The 18,183-nt window shown below is 40.8% G+C and overlaps 1 protein-coding gene across 1 annotated transcript; it reads right to left on the bottom strand.

Annotated features, from left to right (window-relative positions):
* Positions 1 to 5,118: 5,118 nt before the first annotated feature.
* On the bottom strand, positions 5,119 to 17,968 carry LOC120565479 (docking protein 3-like). Its single transcript, XM_039811302.1, has 7 exons — positions 17,858 to 17,968; positions 13,747 to 13,825; positions 12,958 to 13,097; positions 12,766 to 12,876; positions 8,756 to 8,825; positions 6,552 to 6,721; positions 5,119 to 6,371 (listed from the first exon to the last, which is right to left on the bottom strand). Exons 1-7 carry the CDS (start codon positions 17,912 to 17,914, stop codon positions 5,481 to 5,483), a joined length of 1,518 nt encoding a protein of 505 aa, XP_039667236.1. The 5' UTR covers positions 17,915 to 17,968; the 3' UTR covers positions 5,119 to 5,480.
* Positions 17,969 to 18,183: the final 215 nt, after the last annotated feature.

Here is an 18,183-nt window from a genome sequence, read left to right as displayed (position 1 = left end):
CTCTGAGGACACATTCTGCTCTGAGGACATATGCTGCTCTGAAGACTAGGGTTGAGTATCGTTTGGATTTTTACAATTCCGATACCAAACCGGTACTAATAAAACAATTCCTATTCCTAAACCGATTCTTGAAAAACTGAAAAATTACATAAAAGAAAGGCTTTTTCATAGATGTGGTAGCCGTAATATGCTTTTATGTCCGTTTTGGTGAGCCCAGAGGGAAAATATGGCATTTCAAAAGTAGCCTACATTTACGTTAGCTAGCTAACGGTAGACTACAGAGAAAGTGGGATATTTTTACGTCCGTTTCGGAGCGACAGAGGGAAAATATTTCAGTCGACACATTAAGTGGAACCGAAATGAGGAACCGAAATTTGCGTTCTAATCCGGTCCGATTCCTGCCGGTTGCGTAGGGACCGGTTCAATAGTGGAACCGGGTTTCGGTACCCAACCCTACTGAAGACACATTCTGCTCTGAGGACAAATGCTGCTCTGAGGACACATTCTGCTCTGAGGACACATTCTGCTCTGAGGACACATTCTGCTCTGAGGACACATTTTGCTCTGAGGACACATGCTGCTCTGAGGAGACATTCTGCTCTGAGGAGACATTCTGCTCTGAATACACATGCTGCTCTGAGGACACATTTTGCTCTGAGGACACATGCTGCTCTCAGGAGACATTCTGCTCTGAGGACACATTCTGCTCTGAGGACACATGCTGCTCTGAGGATACATTCTGCTCTGAGGACACATGCTGCTCTGAGGACACATTCTGCTCTGAGGACACATTTTGCTCTGAAGACTAGGGTTGAGTATCGTTGGATTTTTACAATTCCGATGCCAAACCGGTACTTATAAAACGATTCCTATTCCTAAACCAATTCTTGAAAAACAGAAAAATTACATAAAAGAAAGGCTTTTTCATAGATGTGGTAGCCGTAATATGCTTTTATGTCCGTTTTGGTGAGCCCAGAGGGAAAATATGGCATTTCAAAAGTAGCCTACATTTACGTTAGCTAGCTAACGGTAGACTACAGAGAAAGTGGGATATTTTTACGTCCGTTTCGGAGCGACAGAGGGAAAATATTTCAGTCGACACATTAAGTGGAACCGAAATGAGGAACCGAAATTTGCGTTCTAATCCGGTCCGATTCCTGCCGGTTGCGTAGGAACCGGTTCCATAGTGGAACCGGGTTTCGGTACCCAACCCTACTGAAGACACATTCTGCTCTGAGGACACATTTTGCTCTGAGGACACATGCTGCTCTCAGGAGACATTCTGCTCTGAGGACACATGCTGCTCTGAGGATACATTCTGCTCTGAGGACACATTCTGCTCTGAGGACACATTCTGCTCTGAGGACACATTTTGCTCTGAAGACTAGGGTTGAGTATCGTTTGGATTTTTACAATTCCGATGCCAAACCGGTACTTATAAAACGATTCCTATTCCTAAACCAATTCTTGAAAAACTGAAAAATTACATAAAAGAAAGGCTTTTTCATAGATGTGGTAGCTGTAATATGCTTTTATGTCCGTTTTGGTGAGCCCAGAGGGAAAATATGGCATTTCAAAAGTAGCCTACATTTACGTTAGCTAGCTAACGGTAGACTACAGAGAAAGTGGGATATTTTTACGTCCGTTTCGGAGCGACAGAGGGAAAATATTTCAGTCGACACATTAAGTGGAACCGAAATGAGGAACCAAAATTTGTGTTCTAATCCGGTTCGATTCCTGCCGGTTGCGTAGGAACCGGTTCCATAGTGGAACCGGGTTTCGGTACCCAACCCTACTGAAGACACATTCTGCTCTGAGGACAAATGCTGCTCTGAGGACACATTCTGCTCTGAAGACACATTCTGCTCTGAGGACACATGCTGCTCTGAGGACACATTCTGCTCTGAGGACAAATGCTGCTCTGAGGACACATTCTGCTCTGAAGACACATTCTGCTCTGAGGACACATGCTGCTCTGAGGAGACATTCTGCTCTGAAGACACATTCTGCTCTGAGGACAAATGCTGCTCTGAGGACACATGCTGCTGTGAGGAGACATTCTGCTCTGAGGAGACATTCTGCTCTGAGGACACATTCTGCTCTGAATACACATGCTGCTCTGAGGACACATTCTGCTCTGAATACACATGCTGCTCTGAGGACACATTCTGCTCTGAATACACATGCTGCTCTGAGGACACATTCTGCTCTGAGGACACATTCTGCTCTGAGGACACATGCTGCTCTCAGGAGACATTCTGCTCTGAGGACACATGCTGCTCTGAGGAGACATTCTGCTCTGAGGACACATGCTGCTCTGAGGACACATTCTGCTCTGAGCACACATTGTCAACACTCTCAGAATATTCTGACTTTACCTGCCTTTATCCTACTATAGACATCGTTTTACTAGATAAACAGCTCCATCTGGTGGGCAATTTAAAACAATACATGCTCTACAAAATTTTATTTATACTTTTTATTGATCTCCACTGGGGAAATTACAATTTTTTCACTCTGTTGTTAGATCACACTACACACAGGCCTGAAATACACACACATGCTCAGGTCCTACATGGACTAATGGGGACAGGCGCCCCGTGCAGTTGGGGGTTTGGCACCTTGCTCAAGAGCACCTTGGCAGTGCCCATGAGGTGAACTCCAGTGGACACAAGGACTTGAACCAGCGACTCTCTGGTTCCCAACCTAACTCCCTACAGACTACTGCCACCCTTTATTGTGAGTATAACCATAATTGTTCAATGATTATATACATGACTAGTGTAATAATGAAAAAGAAGTGTAGAGGTGAAAATGATCCCATGGTGGTGTAAATTACACAATATTTATATAATTTACTATTAATATTACATAATAAAGGTAAATGAGACAATAACCCAGTGAATGGGTAATATTTAACAAAGCAATTGAGTTAATTCCAATCAGCAGGTTGGGACAAATAAAACAACCCAGCATTTGGGTTGACCTGGGTTAACCCAGAAAACCCAGTGCGTGTTATGTCCCATAGGTGATCAGCAGTTGGATTAAAGGAACACGCCGATTTATTGGGACTTCAGTTTATTCACCGTATCCCCCAGAGTTAGATAACTCCATACACACCCTTCTCATCTCCGTGCGTGTCATAACTCTGTCTGACTCACCAACCGCTAGCCTAGCTATAGATCCAAACACCTGTAGCCATCATCAAGTACCGTCGTGTTTGCTCAGAACATTTCACTGAGGACGACTATTTTGAAAAAATTGAATTTGCCAGACGGACCATGAAACGTGTGCTGAAGGACAAAGTTATTATAAAAACGTTATTTTGTCACTTCTTGGGAGCAGTAGGCTAGATCGAGCCGGTTACCTCCGCATCTGTGCTAAGCGAGGCTAGCAGTGGGTGCGTCAGACAGAGTTATGACACGCACACAGATGAGAAGGGTATGTATGGACTTATCTAACTCTGGGGGATACGGTGAATAAGCTAAAGTCCCAATAAGTTGCCGTGTTCTTTTAAGGTTGGGTTATTTTTAAACCCAGCATTATTAAGAGTGTGCTCTACTGCAGTGAAAAGATCCCAACCTGACCACAGAATGATATTGTTGTCCTATGTGAGAAACAGATGGCATGTTAAAAGTTGTAAATGCAATTAAAAAATCAATAAAAACATTGTTTAAAAAAAAGTAAAGGGGGTGCCTGGATAGCTCAGTCGGTAGAGCGGGCACCCATATATAGAGGTTTACTCCTCGACGCAGCGGGCCAGAGTTTGACTCAAACCTGCGGCTGTTGCTGCATGTCATTTCCCCCCTCTCTCCCCTTTCATTTCTTCAGCTATCCTGTCAATAAAGGCTTAAAAATGCCCAAAAAATAATCTTAAAAAAAAAGAGTGAAATGTGTTTTTTGTACTTTCTACATCTAGAAGACGGGAAAAAAAAAAATAATAGAATAATAGAGACGCTTTGATGACAGCTGTTTTAAGTGCTGACAGTTCATTTTATTGTTCATAACCTTTTTAACCTTGTTTTTTTATTTATATAGTCTTGCTTTAATCACACACTGCAAAAAAATGGGTTGGGTTGTGTGAAATCGCTTCGACCAACAAGAAAACATGACATCCACAGTGATTACAGAATTGGTAGAATTTATGCCGCGACAGGACTTAGAAAGCACAACTTTGAACACTTTATACATACAGCACAAACACTGATTTCATCTTCACTATTTATACATCACTATACACAGTTTAATAAAAAAATGATCTTAAATGAAAGGACTATATGATAGTTATACAGCAGACGCAAACCAACAAACATGCATGTAACATTTTAAGATATAGTCAACTTTATGGCGTTAAAAAAGTTATCATATCATGTTATCATATCATGTATCACTGGGTGTAGACATGGGAAAAGTCTGAGACTTGCTATTGGTGATGAGACAGATGAGGCCACATGATGACCTAAATTGAGGACAGCTACGCTTGTTATTGTAAGTGCAATGATAAGTTAAAGTCCAATAAGTACTTTATCAAACTGTATGAATGTGTGTGTGTGTGGCCAGGATAGGAAATTAACTGACAATGTCAAGATCAACAAGTCACTGACAGTGACATATATGTTCATATTTGATTCATTCAATAAATTATTATTTTTTGTCTTAAATCCACCAGCCATTTTCATATTATACCAACATTTGCAGCATCCTGAGCCTTTTTGGTAAGGTTCCTAGGAAATCTCAGCCCAGAGTAATTAATTAATAGTAATAATTATTATTCTCCACAAAACAAGTTTCCTTTTTATTTTTTAAAGAACTATAAAAAAAAAATTCAACTTTTTTTGCAACTTTCACTGTCTTCTGCAACTTTATTGCAACAAACATACAAAAGACATTGCAACTTTTATCGCAATTTTTTACAAAAGCTCCCGTGAAATCAGGCATTTTGGGCCGCAACAATGTAAAAAAAAAGGCCGAGAAATCCTGGAAGGATTGCCCTTGTGTGTTTTTTCATGTGTTATGGTACGCATTCACCAGTGTTTTTTGTTGTTGTTGTGCGCATAGGCTACTCCTGATTTTGTCAGTCATCTCATCTCTTATATGCTGTGTCTATATGATCCTATCCTGTTCTATTCATGGTAGCCTACTCGTGGACATTGCGCTGTCATCACGTGCTGTAGTAGGGGGGCCCGCCTTGATAATCCTACATAGGGGCCCGGTGTTGGCTCGTTACGCCACTGCCATGTTAGTTACAAGTTCTACTTTATTGGTAACTTGCTTTATTAATGAATAGGTAGTCACACAGTCCTGTTTTCTTCAGAACTAATGAACAATAGTTTGTATACGGATATACAAAAGAAAGCCCATCCATACAGGAGATGTGCTCACTCTATTTCTTCTTTACAGTCATTGTACAAAAATATATGTCAAGCTCTGCATAGACTTGGTTTAGGCATTGTAGCATCAAGCTACACTTGACAACTAAATTAAATGGTGCCCAGGTTTTCGTAGATGACATCATCATTAGTTGTGCTTATACTGGCAGTCATAGCGGGAGAGGAAGCAGAGCAGGAAGGGATGGTGTTAGAGGACGACAATAGGCTAAATGATTGGGTTGTTTTGCAGACTTGAGCATAAAGGTGTGCAAAAGGGTCTGCTTTGCTTTCTTTTTTATCAGACTTCTCCTCCTTGCTCATGGGCTCAGTATAAATGGGTTCGTCATCTGCGACGTTTTTATTCTGAGCCAGACTGATTTTGTCGAACACCTCTGCGTAGACTGAATCTGGCTGATCGGGGGGGAAGCAGGGAGTAGAGGAGTTAGGAGACGGAGTGACAGATTCTCTGGGGCTGGGGGGTTTGAGCGAGAGAACACTTGCAGGGTCTACATACAGAGCCATGGTCGGTTGTGCTTTTGGTACAGGTTGGATGCAATCAGCTGGGTCAGCATATACAGCTTCTGATTGGCCATCAAGTTGTCCTCCGGAGTGGCTGCCACGTGTGGGCACCAGTGGAAGAGGCATGAGGGTGATTGGAGCTGGATGCACTGATGCACTCTCTGATGAACCAACCAAATCTTCCTGGGAACGTGCACTCTCTTCTAAAGCAGCACATTTACTGTCCTGTGTCCTCAGTTTGTTTTCCGGAATCGCAGCAATACTGATCATATCTGGTATTCTGGGGAGCGGGGAATGAGCCTGTATGTTGGTTACCACAACTTTCTGACCCTCTTGGTTTTGGTTGCCTACAGTATGAGTCAAAGTCTTCCGCTTGATGGTACTCTGAATTAGGGCGAATATCTTCTCAGCCTGCTGTGTCTCAAAGATAAATGTTCCAGGACCAGAGTCACAGCGTCGTCCTGCTTCGATGGTTAAGGCCAGCTGGTGATAAAACACAAAGAGGCACATAAGCATAGCAATTTCAAGAATGGAAAGCAATCCGAGGAAACACCCCAGTCATAATGCCTACCCTTGTAAAAATTGTACAATTCAGTTTTAATTGACACAGTATGTATGAGCATTTCAGGGGGAAGTTGGATTGTTTGACATTGAAAACCTTACCTTATCTTTGCCATATCGTCTCAGCCGTTCATACGGCCACTCTCTAACAATGTTCTTCTGTGTTTCTCTCAGCAGCAGCGCCTCTCGCCCCACCTGCAGCCAGTACGACCCCTGCAGGCCGCAGCGTGTCGCTGCGTCAGTCTTTTGAACCATTACCCAGAACTCTGAGGCTGGACAGAAGATAGGCGTTAACTATTATTGTTGTTGCAGTTTGATCAAGCCAAACACGGTTTGATCATGTAGTGTATACTAAATAGAGTGACAACATTATTTTTCACAGCAAAATTATCCTTAAAAATTCAGGAATAACAAGTAGAATGTGGGACTGCATAGTGTTTACCACATACACAAAGAAGACTGGAAATATTTGTAGAAGGATGGAAATGCATTCAACAATTAGGCCGAAAGGATACACGCGATGCATTTTGGTGAGAAACTGTGAACATAAGCACATCTTTGCACAGGAAACCTTTAGGTTTACCTCAAGTTGTGGTGATTGATGAGTTACAGATATTGATTAGATTGATAGATCATTTCTAATAATTATTAATATTATTATTATTAATATTAATATAATTCTGCCTTTAAGAACCACATCTAAACTTCAACAGAGAGTGTGTGCTAGCTGTGTGCCAATGATGAATACAGCTTCAGAACTTGAGTGGCGTCCTCTTGTTCTTGACACATGTCCAACCACTCTCCTTAAACCACTACAACAGTTTTAATAGAACATCCAAAATATTGCTTCAAAACAGAGAAAATGATCATGAAAAAAATAAAATAATTAATAGCAGAGTCCATAGTTCAGGCCCTATAGATGCTGATTGAATTATATCATATTGCTATTTAAATTAGTTGCATGTCTGATTTCGGATTAAACTAGAGCTGTTGGCCTCCACCAGCCAGTGGTTTGGTTCCACTTTCTCGCTGTCCGTCATTTTGATGGCCAGGGTCGTAAAAATCCCATCATAATCTATTATGACGTCATTTTCATTTCTAATGATAAAACATTTCATTTTCATTATTAATAATTGTAGTATATAGAACAAGCTTATGGATAACGCCATTTAGAAGTGCATCAAAAGAAGCGGATATACCAACCGTCTTTAATGTACCCACTTTCTATGAGAATCTAGCCCCATGTGACCCAGGGCCCCTCTGAATGGGCTCTATCTCATCTCCATGCGTCCCGAGTGCATTCACACCTTTTTTTCATTCCATTTTAATGCCAGGTCAAAACAGGGCCTTAATGTTGTATTTTGGTTTATTTTCATAAAATTCACAGATACAGTTGTAGTGAAGCAGTAGAGAAAGACATTCATTTGCATTATTGTTAACTAGATATTACTTATAATGGTGATATTTCCTTTGAAAGGTGAGGATAGAAATCTTATTATTTCCTTCATTGTGTCTTCAATTACTCTGGAATATAATAATGTATTACATTTTGGAAGTAACTTGCCCAACACTGCTAGCGACAAATCTGGCGACTTCCTGTAGAAGAGACGCCAGAATTGTCCTGGTCCAGGTCGTATTCACCCTCCGGTACGTGGCTGGTCATACTAACGTTACACACAAGTTCAATTAAGATAAGAGATAAGATAAGATAAACTTTTCCTGTCATTGCCCAGAGTCCCATACAATGAAATTATGAATGCCACAACTGAAGGTGCATTAGAGATAATAGACAAGATAGACAGTTGATCGTATGTGTAGATTACATGGCTCTGTGGGAATACTAACTGATGAGTTGATTATGTTCAGGCTTGTTAGCTACAGTATGTAACGTGAGACTAACGTTAACGTTAATCAATGAATCTGGGGCCTGCATCTAACACAAGCATATTTTAAATAATTTTAAATTTAATTTTTTTTTTTTTTTTATTTATCTCGAATAATCAACAAAGTTGCAAAAGAAAAGAAAAAAACAAACAAAAATTTAAAAGTCTGTTACCTTCTGCATAAATAAAAGGCCCTGGTTTTTACTGGAGAAATGACCAATTACGGTAGCACCGGTGACCATAGCCATTTTTAACGTCTTTTCCATGAAAATATGCTCACTTGGCAATTACTTTTCAAACATTAAAAAACAAATCCATTCAAAACAGAAAGAGGTTTAGGGATATTTTATTATTTAAATGATAAGTGTTACGATAACAGAGGACAGGAGAAAGAAGATAAAAGCATAGGAACAAAATATTTACCTTCATCTGCTGAGGCATAGATCTGGTTCTCCTCCATGTGAAGATAAGTAGAGCTGGAGGCTACACCTCTCTGAGGGGTGGGGTGGGGATGAAGAGACAGCGATACCATGAGGATTAGCTGCATCAAGACTTGGATACAAAATTGGACCTTAAAAGTAAGACATTTTGCAAAAGAACTTTCAAATAATCTACAGAAAGAACTCTAAACAAAGGTAACAACATTAACACCGCCTGAGCCCGCGCCATTGAACGTTGCAATAAAAAATGATTCCTTCATTGTTATGGTCGCTCCTGCCCTGACCTTTCCTTAATACCTAATACCTTAATTCGCACATTCCTATATCGTCAAATTTATAGAATATTATTTAGAAAACCAATTAGATGGGATTTTGTAGGGGTGGGAAAAAAATCGATTCAAGTATGTGTCGTGATGTTATTAACGACTACATCATATCTGTTCCCAGCAGAAGCAGAAAAAGCTGAATATTCATGTTATGTTCTTCTTTACAAAGTAAAATAAATGTCCGACTGACTGACGGACATGTGATGTCATTCTTCTTACAAACGTGTTGTCTCTAGAAGTGTATTATTCAACTTTTGTTTTGTTAAAGAAGGAAAAGAAAATCACAATACTCAATGCTATCGAATCACAATACTTGTACTAGCCTCCATGTATCGGGAAACAATCAAATCGGGACAAAAGCATATCATCCCAGCCCTGGGATTTCGCTGTTGTTTTTCCGCAAAACACCCCCCCCCCCCCTTTATCCGCCAGGGGAAGCGCTGATTAACTTTGGTACTCTCTTCCACAGCCGAATTGAAGCGTTTGCATGATGGCCAACCCAGTCTCACGGCAATTCATGAAATAGTCACGACATTTTTAAACTAATGTATTTCAATTGGAAGCAACTTTCATTTTTTCTCTCTCAGTCTGTCAGTCTGGTTTGCATCAGGGAAGCTGTATCGCTTTGTTCTTTATAACATTTATCCACTAGATGGTATCATGGTTTTTATTTTTATTTTGTTTTGTCACTCTTGTTACTGTTACTGTAAAATATTACAGTGCTGTCAGAAGACTACGCGCAGAACGCGTTCATAGCCGATGTCCAACAATGCAACGCGTCATTTATATCAGAGAATCAGACAACAATCAGGCAGCTCTATAACGCCAGTAGCGCTTCAATGTACATATTTAATCAGTGGTTTTGTCACCAGCAACCGTGGGACAAGTTGCTCAGTTTTTACAATAAGTTATGCATTGTAATAAAGTGTACCCAACCCGTCTGGATTCTTAGAAAGTGACGTAATAAGAACTGCTCAGCATGTCCAAAAGAAAAATACATAGCGTACGTAAAAATTATGTATTTGTTATTAATAAACCCCTGGACTGTAATATTTCAGATGTTTGAGCAAGATTTCTGCTCCAAAACTTTATGCACATTGAAAATACAGTATATCTGTGTTCTCTGTGATTTGGAGGAGTCGTGATATTTTGAGAAAAATAAAGTTATAATAGGCTATTACAAAAATAAACTATAATATTTTCAGAAAATAATCTATACCTGCACCATAGTCTGCTGTGCATTACTTGATTGCTCTGGTGATGCAGTAGATCTCAGACCTTCTGACAGACACAGAGCCACCTTTGGGTCTCTGGTCTCTGGAATGAGACAATAGTTTAGCTAGGGAAGTGGCTGTGCGCTGCTCTATGTCGGAGGTGGAAAACCGAAACTACTGCAGAAATACACGGAGCTCAAACGCAACACATCTGCCGCAGCATGTCCACAGCTGAGCATCCATACACCTTAAGCTGCCCTGCATTTTACAGTGAGAGTGGACACTAAGCGACGCATAGGTCTGCTTCAGAGCTCCGCGTGATAGACTGGAAACGTCACGGGACCCTCAAACTAAATCATTAGTATTGCGCTCCTAAACTTTGTGTTGATGGCATCAATGTATTGGACTGATATGGCTATGATTCCTCCAAAAACTTTACCCGGCTTTCACAGCTTTCCTCACGGAGAGACGGTTGCTAGGTGATAGCAACAAATACAGCATGGTCGGACCCCGCACATAGCTGCCTGTTCAATTCGCCTCGGAAAAATAAACTGGACAAAGTTACATTTGGGGCTACACTCAAAACATACGGGGCAAAACAACACCATATTTTAGTTGTACTGCACATTGCTGCAGCTCCTCTTTTCACTCTGTGTGTTTAGCTCTCTCTTTTAGCTACAGAGTGAGGCATCACACTTCTGTTCCATCTGCACTGCTAGCCAGTCAGTTGCAGAGTATGACGGTGTGCCATGCTAGCAGCTAGGCAAGCATTATAACGTGTGTTACAAAATGACGCACGTTTGGAGCAGTTTGTGATCAGTGTTTTCTGTTGGAGATGGTAAGTCCCTTTGGGGTGGACTTTGGGCTTTTTCACGTTATAAACCTATAACATGCACAAAAAAGATATATAACACAATAAAGGAAAGGGAAAAAGCCAAAAAGCATAATATGAGCACTTTAACATACTGAGGTGCAAGGCCATTGAGAGCTTTATATACAAGGAGCAGAATCTTAAAATCAATTATAACCTTGACTGGGAGCCAGTGTAAAAGTCTAAGTCAGGTTAGTCTATTTATATCCTTCGCGTTCACTTCCGGGATTGCTCCAGTGCTGCAGGAAATTCCGCCGGATGCATGTATTTTCCGTTTTCTTCCACTTTCTTTGTGTTGGAATTTTAAACTCTGGTGGATTTATGAGGACTATGGTTAACTGCTCCTCAGATCTCTGCAGGGTAAATCCAGACAGCTAGCTAGACTATCTGTCCAAGTTTTCTGTTGCACGACTATTTTGCAGCGGCTCTGTGCGGAGTTTGGCACGACCCATGACGATTCTGATTGGTTTAAATAAATGCCATTAAATCAGAGCACATTTCCCTCCCATCCCGAATGCTGTGTAGAGTAGCCAGACACTCCTTCAGAGCGCTTTGGAGGAGGGTCTGGCAAAGCGAGACTAAAGTCGGGTTAACTTACCTCAAGTAACAAGTTGGGACGAATGATTAAATTACCATCAGGGAGCACATCCTAGCCTAGCTTCTCAGACATTGCTAGCTTGGGAGGATCAAGCTGGGTGAGTGTAGTTTTTAGCAACTGGACTTCATCCAGCCTACCCTGCCCGCCTCAGCTCCTCCCACACCCCACCTCCTGATGTCAGCACTAACAACATGGCGACGGCGGGAGCCGCCCACTTTGAGCTTCATTAAGGATCTTCAGAAACCAATGGGTGACGTCACGGACAGGCCGTCCATAGTTTTATACAGTCTATAGTTCGGAGCTTAGCGCCGGCCAAACCGGTTGTGATTGGTTTAAAGAAATGCAAACAACCCAGAGCGTTTTTTCTCCTATCCCAGAATGCTTCTGTGGTGTAGTCAGACCTATCTCGACAGCGAATGTGAAAATAGGCCTGGCTATGTGAGACTAACTAGCCTGACAAGCCAGACCCACATCAAGATGTAGGGTCTGGGAACTCACCACTGACAGAGTAAAATCCGAGGGGCGGGATAAACGGTTGTCTTTCAAATCCCCTCTGCACGTAATAGGATAGCGCTACAACCAGGCAGAGCAACGAAGAAGGTAGCGAAGCTAGTTGATAGATTAAACTTTTGCCGTATCCGGTCGTAAAAACTCCAAACACATCTTCCTTTTTTAAGAATGATTTCTGTGCCGTTCTTTGTTCTTTTCTCAAAGAAAAGCTTAACTCCAAGTCTTCCAGAAGACCGCTGTTCCCAGCAGCAGCCATAAGCCCCGCCCACCGACTCTATACACAATGTGATTGGCCTGACCAAAATTTGGTTTTTCCAGCTCGCAAGTCAATGGAGAGTGCCAAGACCCCCTCTGGCTGCAAAATAAATTTGCTGTCACTAGGGTGCATCTAGATTTCTAGGCTAGAGACTAACCAGTCATTGTATACAAACTGATTCATTAACACTATTGATGTCAATTCTGTTTTCCTCTCACCTGAAACGAGCGGAGACACAGTTTTTCTACCCACTCCACACAGTCGTCCTTTAGTGCAGCGAACACCATGGTTCTGTCCCGGGTCTCCACACAAAACGCCGACATGTTCTCCTGCAAACAGCGAAGCTTTTAGTCAGGATCTAACTGTCACTGATGAATAGTGCAAACATGAGAAGCAGCAGAAAGACTGACCATAGGACAGGCTTCAGCATTCGGGGGGAGTCTGAGGACGCTGATCAGCTCGGACAGTCGCAGCACTTTCAGCTTCCTGTCCACATGAGGCTGGCGGTGTCTCCTGACCCCAGAAACAGGATCGCCTTCAGCACCAGCACCTGGAGGACACAGCATGGACCAAGGACTGTTAGATTAAGACCATTTATTGAGTAAACCAAACAAATAATCTTGAACCCCACTGAAGAGAGAGGAAAGGAAGAGGGAAGAGAAGGGAGATTCCCTAGCCTGGTTGACACCAAACTCTTCTCAGTTGTAACTGAGAGTGGGTCTGGGAAAGGTTAATTGACAGTTCATTTCCAAAGGGGCGTCACCAACGGACGCCGCTCAAATGCCTCTGGGTGCAGTGGATAGTCCAACCAATCAGACCAACGATCCTGGTGACGCTGCGCTTCGGTAGCCATCATGTTGAATGTAAACAAAAAGCTGCTCGCAGTCAGGTTTACTCAGGCTAGAGATTTCCTGAAGCTCTTACAGAAATTACTAATACATTAGCTTTAGCTTTCACGTGAGCCGCAGGGTGTTCAGACAGCCGGGCAGGAAGTGAAACAGCAAGAGTATCCAGTCAATTTACCAAAAGACACCCTGTGACTGCTTGTGTTAGTGTGTTAAGCCATGTCACAATGCCACCACATCTCAGTTACATAAAAAATAAATTTGTACTTAAATGAGACTAAAGTGTTGATGTCCTGGAACTTTCTTTCCCCACACTGGGACAAATAGTGATAGAAGTAAAAAAGGTAAGTGTACCTCCCATGTCCTGGATCTCCAGTCGCCCCGCTGCACTGTCACTGGGGGGGAACAGAGACAAGCACACTGGCTTCCATTTCTGCCAAGAGAGAGTGACACACATGGTTAATGTTGCATGACAACTCAGGATTACACTGGCTACGGTCGAGTGTAAGGAACCGTGTCACCAGCATGTCAACATACAGTATTTCTGTCACACACACACACACACACACACACACACACACACACACACACACACACACACACACAGTAACAGTGTAAATTGATAAGACTAATCACCTCTGTAAGTGGTCTGAGTGGTCGGATCACCACGCACTTTGACTCGACACTGGTGATCTGACTGATCACTTTATACCCAATTGTACACAGTATTCTTGTAATGACTTCTTCTATAAGTACTTTAAAATCTTTGTATTGTTTTATTCTATTTGTTGCTGTTAAAAACCATCTTCTACATAGAAAGCATTTTTTAATGGTTAAGTGAACTGTGCTTTAAGTGTTCTAGTCTTTTAAGGTGTTTAAAACAAAAGCCATGGAACACCGTTGTATTAATGTTTACACACTGAAGGTATCCACTTCCATGAATGTTACAGAAAGAGGAAGAACCCTTGTAAAAAACTTAACATGTTAATTTAGTTTTTGTTCAGTTATTGTGGTGGATTTATTGCTTCCTGCTGTAGCAGTTTAGCACACTAGAACATTAAATTGGTCTTGTGACCATAGCAGCCATTGTTGTATCATAACATATCATGAGTTTCAAAAATACAATATTTATCAGAACACTGAGGCTACATCTGACAGTACAGGCTTTTATGTTTAAACGTTGAAGAAATTGTCAATAGAAAGTGTACAGATTTTATTATTAGAATTAAAGGTATGCTGTGATTTTACAGAATTTTCCATTTTTGGATTAACAGAAGAGATACTGGTAATTTTGCCAGGATATATATATATATATATAAGAAAAAAATCTGTAATATATATATATATATATATATATATATATATATATATATATATATATATATATATATTACAGATTTTTTTCTTACAGTGTTGAAATACCTTGAAAATGTTTACACAGTTAAAACACATTTAGAGCAGGAGCACCAACAACATCGGTGAAGGCCCTATTGAAACTGAAGAATTATTATTACGTGTAATGAATCACATTTTTTAGGGGCTAGATGCTCAAAATGTGTCAACATTGTGTCCGCGTCTTGAATGTGAACTATAAAGTGTTGGGCTGGTCTGAAGAGAAGAGCAGAACGACACCCTGCTACACTAAAAGTAGGCTTCTCATCCTTATCTTCAGTCTGGCAGACTTGCACTAGTTTCTGTAATTTCAAATGCACAACTAAAGCCAGACCTGATAAAGATAGTAGTATGTTTGTCCAGGGCTGTGGTCATGCTGTGACATTAAATACAAAAGAATACACTTCCTCCTGAGAGAGACCCACCCTAGTATAGTATTGAGCAATCTGTTCTTGCCTTATTATCGCCCCTACAAAGCCCCTACAAAGTCTGTTAAACTGTATGGTGAGGCAAAAACACATCTGATAATCCCTCACTTAAATGTCATATGGACCAAAGTGGCCCGGTGGTTTGAACTGGATCCATATCTAAATACCTCATCAAGTATTTGGCTAATTAGTTATGTATTGGCAGACCTCCCTTTTTTAAAGGGATTGGTTGGAAAAGGGAATTGTTACACTGGGGATCTGTATTTCGGTGGCATATTGAAAACCTTTGAGGATGTGGTACATCAATTTGGAATCCCTAGGTCTCAATTTTTTTTAGATATTTGCAAGTTTGCCATCTGTTAGTGGGGATTTTTGGATCCAGTGCTTCAGCCCCGGAAAGCACCAGAATGTTTAGATTAGGTGTTGTTGAAATATGGAATGGTCATGAGGCTTCTGGGTATTATTCTATGCTTATGTAGAACCTGGGGGAGGGAGCCTAGACAGCCCCCAAAAAGACATGGGAAAGGGATCTGAGTATTACACTGGAAGATGAGGGGTGGGACAGAATCTCTAGGAATATTCAAACTATGTCACGCGATGTAAGGGTGCGCCTCATTCAGTTCAAGATTATGCATCGATTCTATTGGACTCCCTCCAGATTGTTTAGAATTGGTCTGAGAAACACTCTAAATTATATTAAATTAATTGTAGCCCATTCTGATTTCATTTTCTAACCACTTTACAGCACAAACAAATATTTATTTTTTTATCTATTCTTTAATGGAACATTTTTTGCACAGAACATAGAACATCTCTTGAACAGATAATGGATCACTATAAAATAGACCTATATAAATTACTCCTGGTGTGGGAAATTCACACACATCTAAAGTGCAATGTTAGAACCATTTCCTTCTTTTCTGTGATTTTGATTTTTGGTGTCGTCCCTCCACGCCCTACTTTTTCCTTTGCAGGAGTTGCATATTGCAAACTTGTTATGTTCAGCACACATGCTGAAGAATTTCCAAACAGCTGACATGTTGCAGGTTAATTCACGAGGTTCCCTACATGTGCGAGAATAGCACGGACATGCGCTTCACACCGCGAGCGGGTACGCAGAAAAGTTGAGAGAAAGGAAAAAGAGACCGTGCTGTCGCGTCCGTGTGTGCGTGCGTACTTGAGAACTGTAACTGGTATAACTTATGTTGTCAGTTAATTGTAGCATTGACCGGCATGAAATCGGCATATGTCAGACTGACCTGCCAGTCGCCGGTCATGGCCGAAAACCGGCCAATTCCGGTCACCGGCCGGTCTATCGGTGTAACTCTAATATGAGATATGTGTGTATATATATATATATATATATATATATATACATATACAAACACAGTATATATGTACATAGCAGATTACATTACTTATGTTGTATGTGAAACAGATCCAGTATAGACAAATGTCATCATTTAGTAGTTGGAATATCCAGGGTTTGTACTCCACAACTTTTGGTGATAAAACTACAGATCCTGAATTTTTAAATAGTGGGATATCTATTTAGGGCAATCTTAACCTGCCCTCAATCTCCTCCTATTACACTGAGGAGAGTTTTCAAGAACTCCAAAATGAAATAATTAATTTCCACTCATTGGGTCACATCTTAATATGTGGAGATCTCAATGCAACAACTGGCAAAAAGAAGCACCACATCAAAGTAGATAGAGCAAACACATATTTGGCCAAATCTCCCCAGTCCCAGCACACGCAATACCACAAGAGCAACATTTTAATACTGTTGTAATCAACAATGATAAACAAGTTCTCCAGATATGTAAAACCCTTGGCTTATACATCGTTAATGGAAGGACCCGTGGTGACTCTCTTGGTAGAATGACCTATTCCTCTGTTTTAGGTAACAGTGTGGTGGATTATACCATTAAAGATTTCAACCCAGAGGATATCAATGCATTTATAGTTTAACCACAACCTCCCTTTTCAGATCAGTGCCAGACAACAAGTAGCAGATTATCTCAAAACAACAAATCCCAAAGAATTTTTTTTTTTGCCAAATTCAGAGTCAGTCACCATGAGCTGGAAATAGAAAGAGGCCATTTAAAATTGTGGAGACCGAGAGAGGAAACTGTCTGTGCAAACTGCCACCAGAAATGGATTTCATATGTACACATGTCCCAAATACATATTACATTTGAAAATATGCTATACTGTGTGTATATATATATACATATATATATATATATATATATATATATATATATATATATATATATATAATCTATGTAAATCAGAGTGAGAGAGGGAGAGAGAAAAAAAAAGAGCTGCACAGGAATGTGGAAACTCTGTTGTGTTTCAACTTGTTTCTTTGGATTCCTGCTCTGGAGTCTCTGTGAGCCAAGCACAGAAAGGCTGAGAGCTTTTAAATTATGGCTCACATTTCATTCCCTCATCTAACTGTGAAACCTGAATGAAACTAAGATAAAAGTGAAATATACAGGTGTTTTGATATGATTATAATTGTATTCCTGTAATCGTAACAGAAAGCAAGTACTATCCACTGCTCGAAAATAAGGCTGTATACTCCATCCTTTGTCATATCCCAGGCTCATAAATGTTCAAATTTGCTATGTACTCACTTTGCCGGCTCTGTGTGGTTGGAGGTAAACCTTCCCTGTTTTGGTCGGAGAGTCCATCTGGAAAGCAAATGTACTTCAGTTCTGACCTTTGAATTCAGAATGACGTGTGTGCGTTCCTGTGGTGAATAGTAATGTAGGGGCGTGCCCACAGTGAGACATTTTTGAAATATGATCCTCACCTGATACACATACAGAGGTGTAGCCGTGATTCCAAAAGTGAGGGGGAGAGAGTTCAATTCAATGTTTTAATGTAAACTGTGACACCTGTATGGACCTATATAGATATCTATCAGTTAGAAATTTCAGTGCTTATTAATAGTTCTGTA

This window comes from Perca fluviatilis, chromosome 1, assembly GCF_010015445.1.
Source record: "Perca fluviatilis chromosome 1, GENO_Pfluv_1.0, whole genome shotgun sequence".
Classification (NCBI taxonomy): domain Eukaryota; kingdom Metazoa; phylum Chordata; class Actinopteri; order Perciformes; family Percidae; genus Perca; species Perca fluviatilis.
This window is presented reverse-complemented; position numbering and strand designations above follow the sequence as displayed.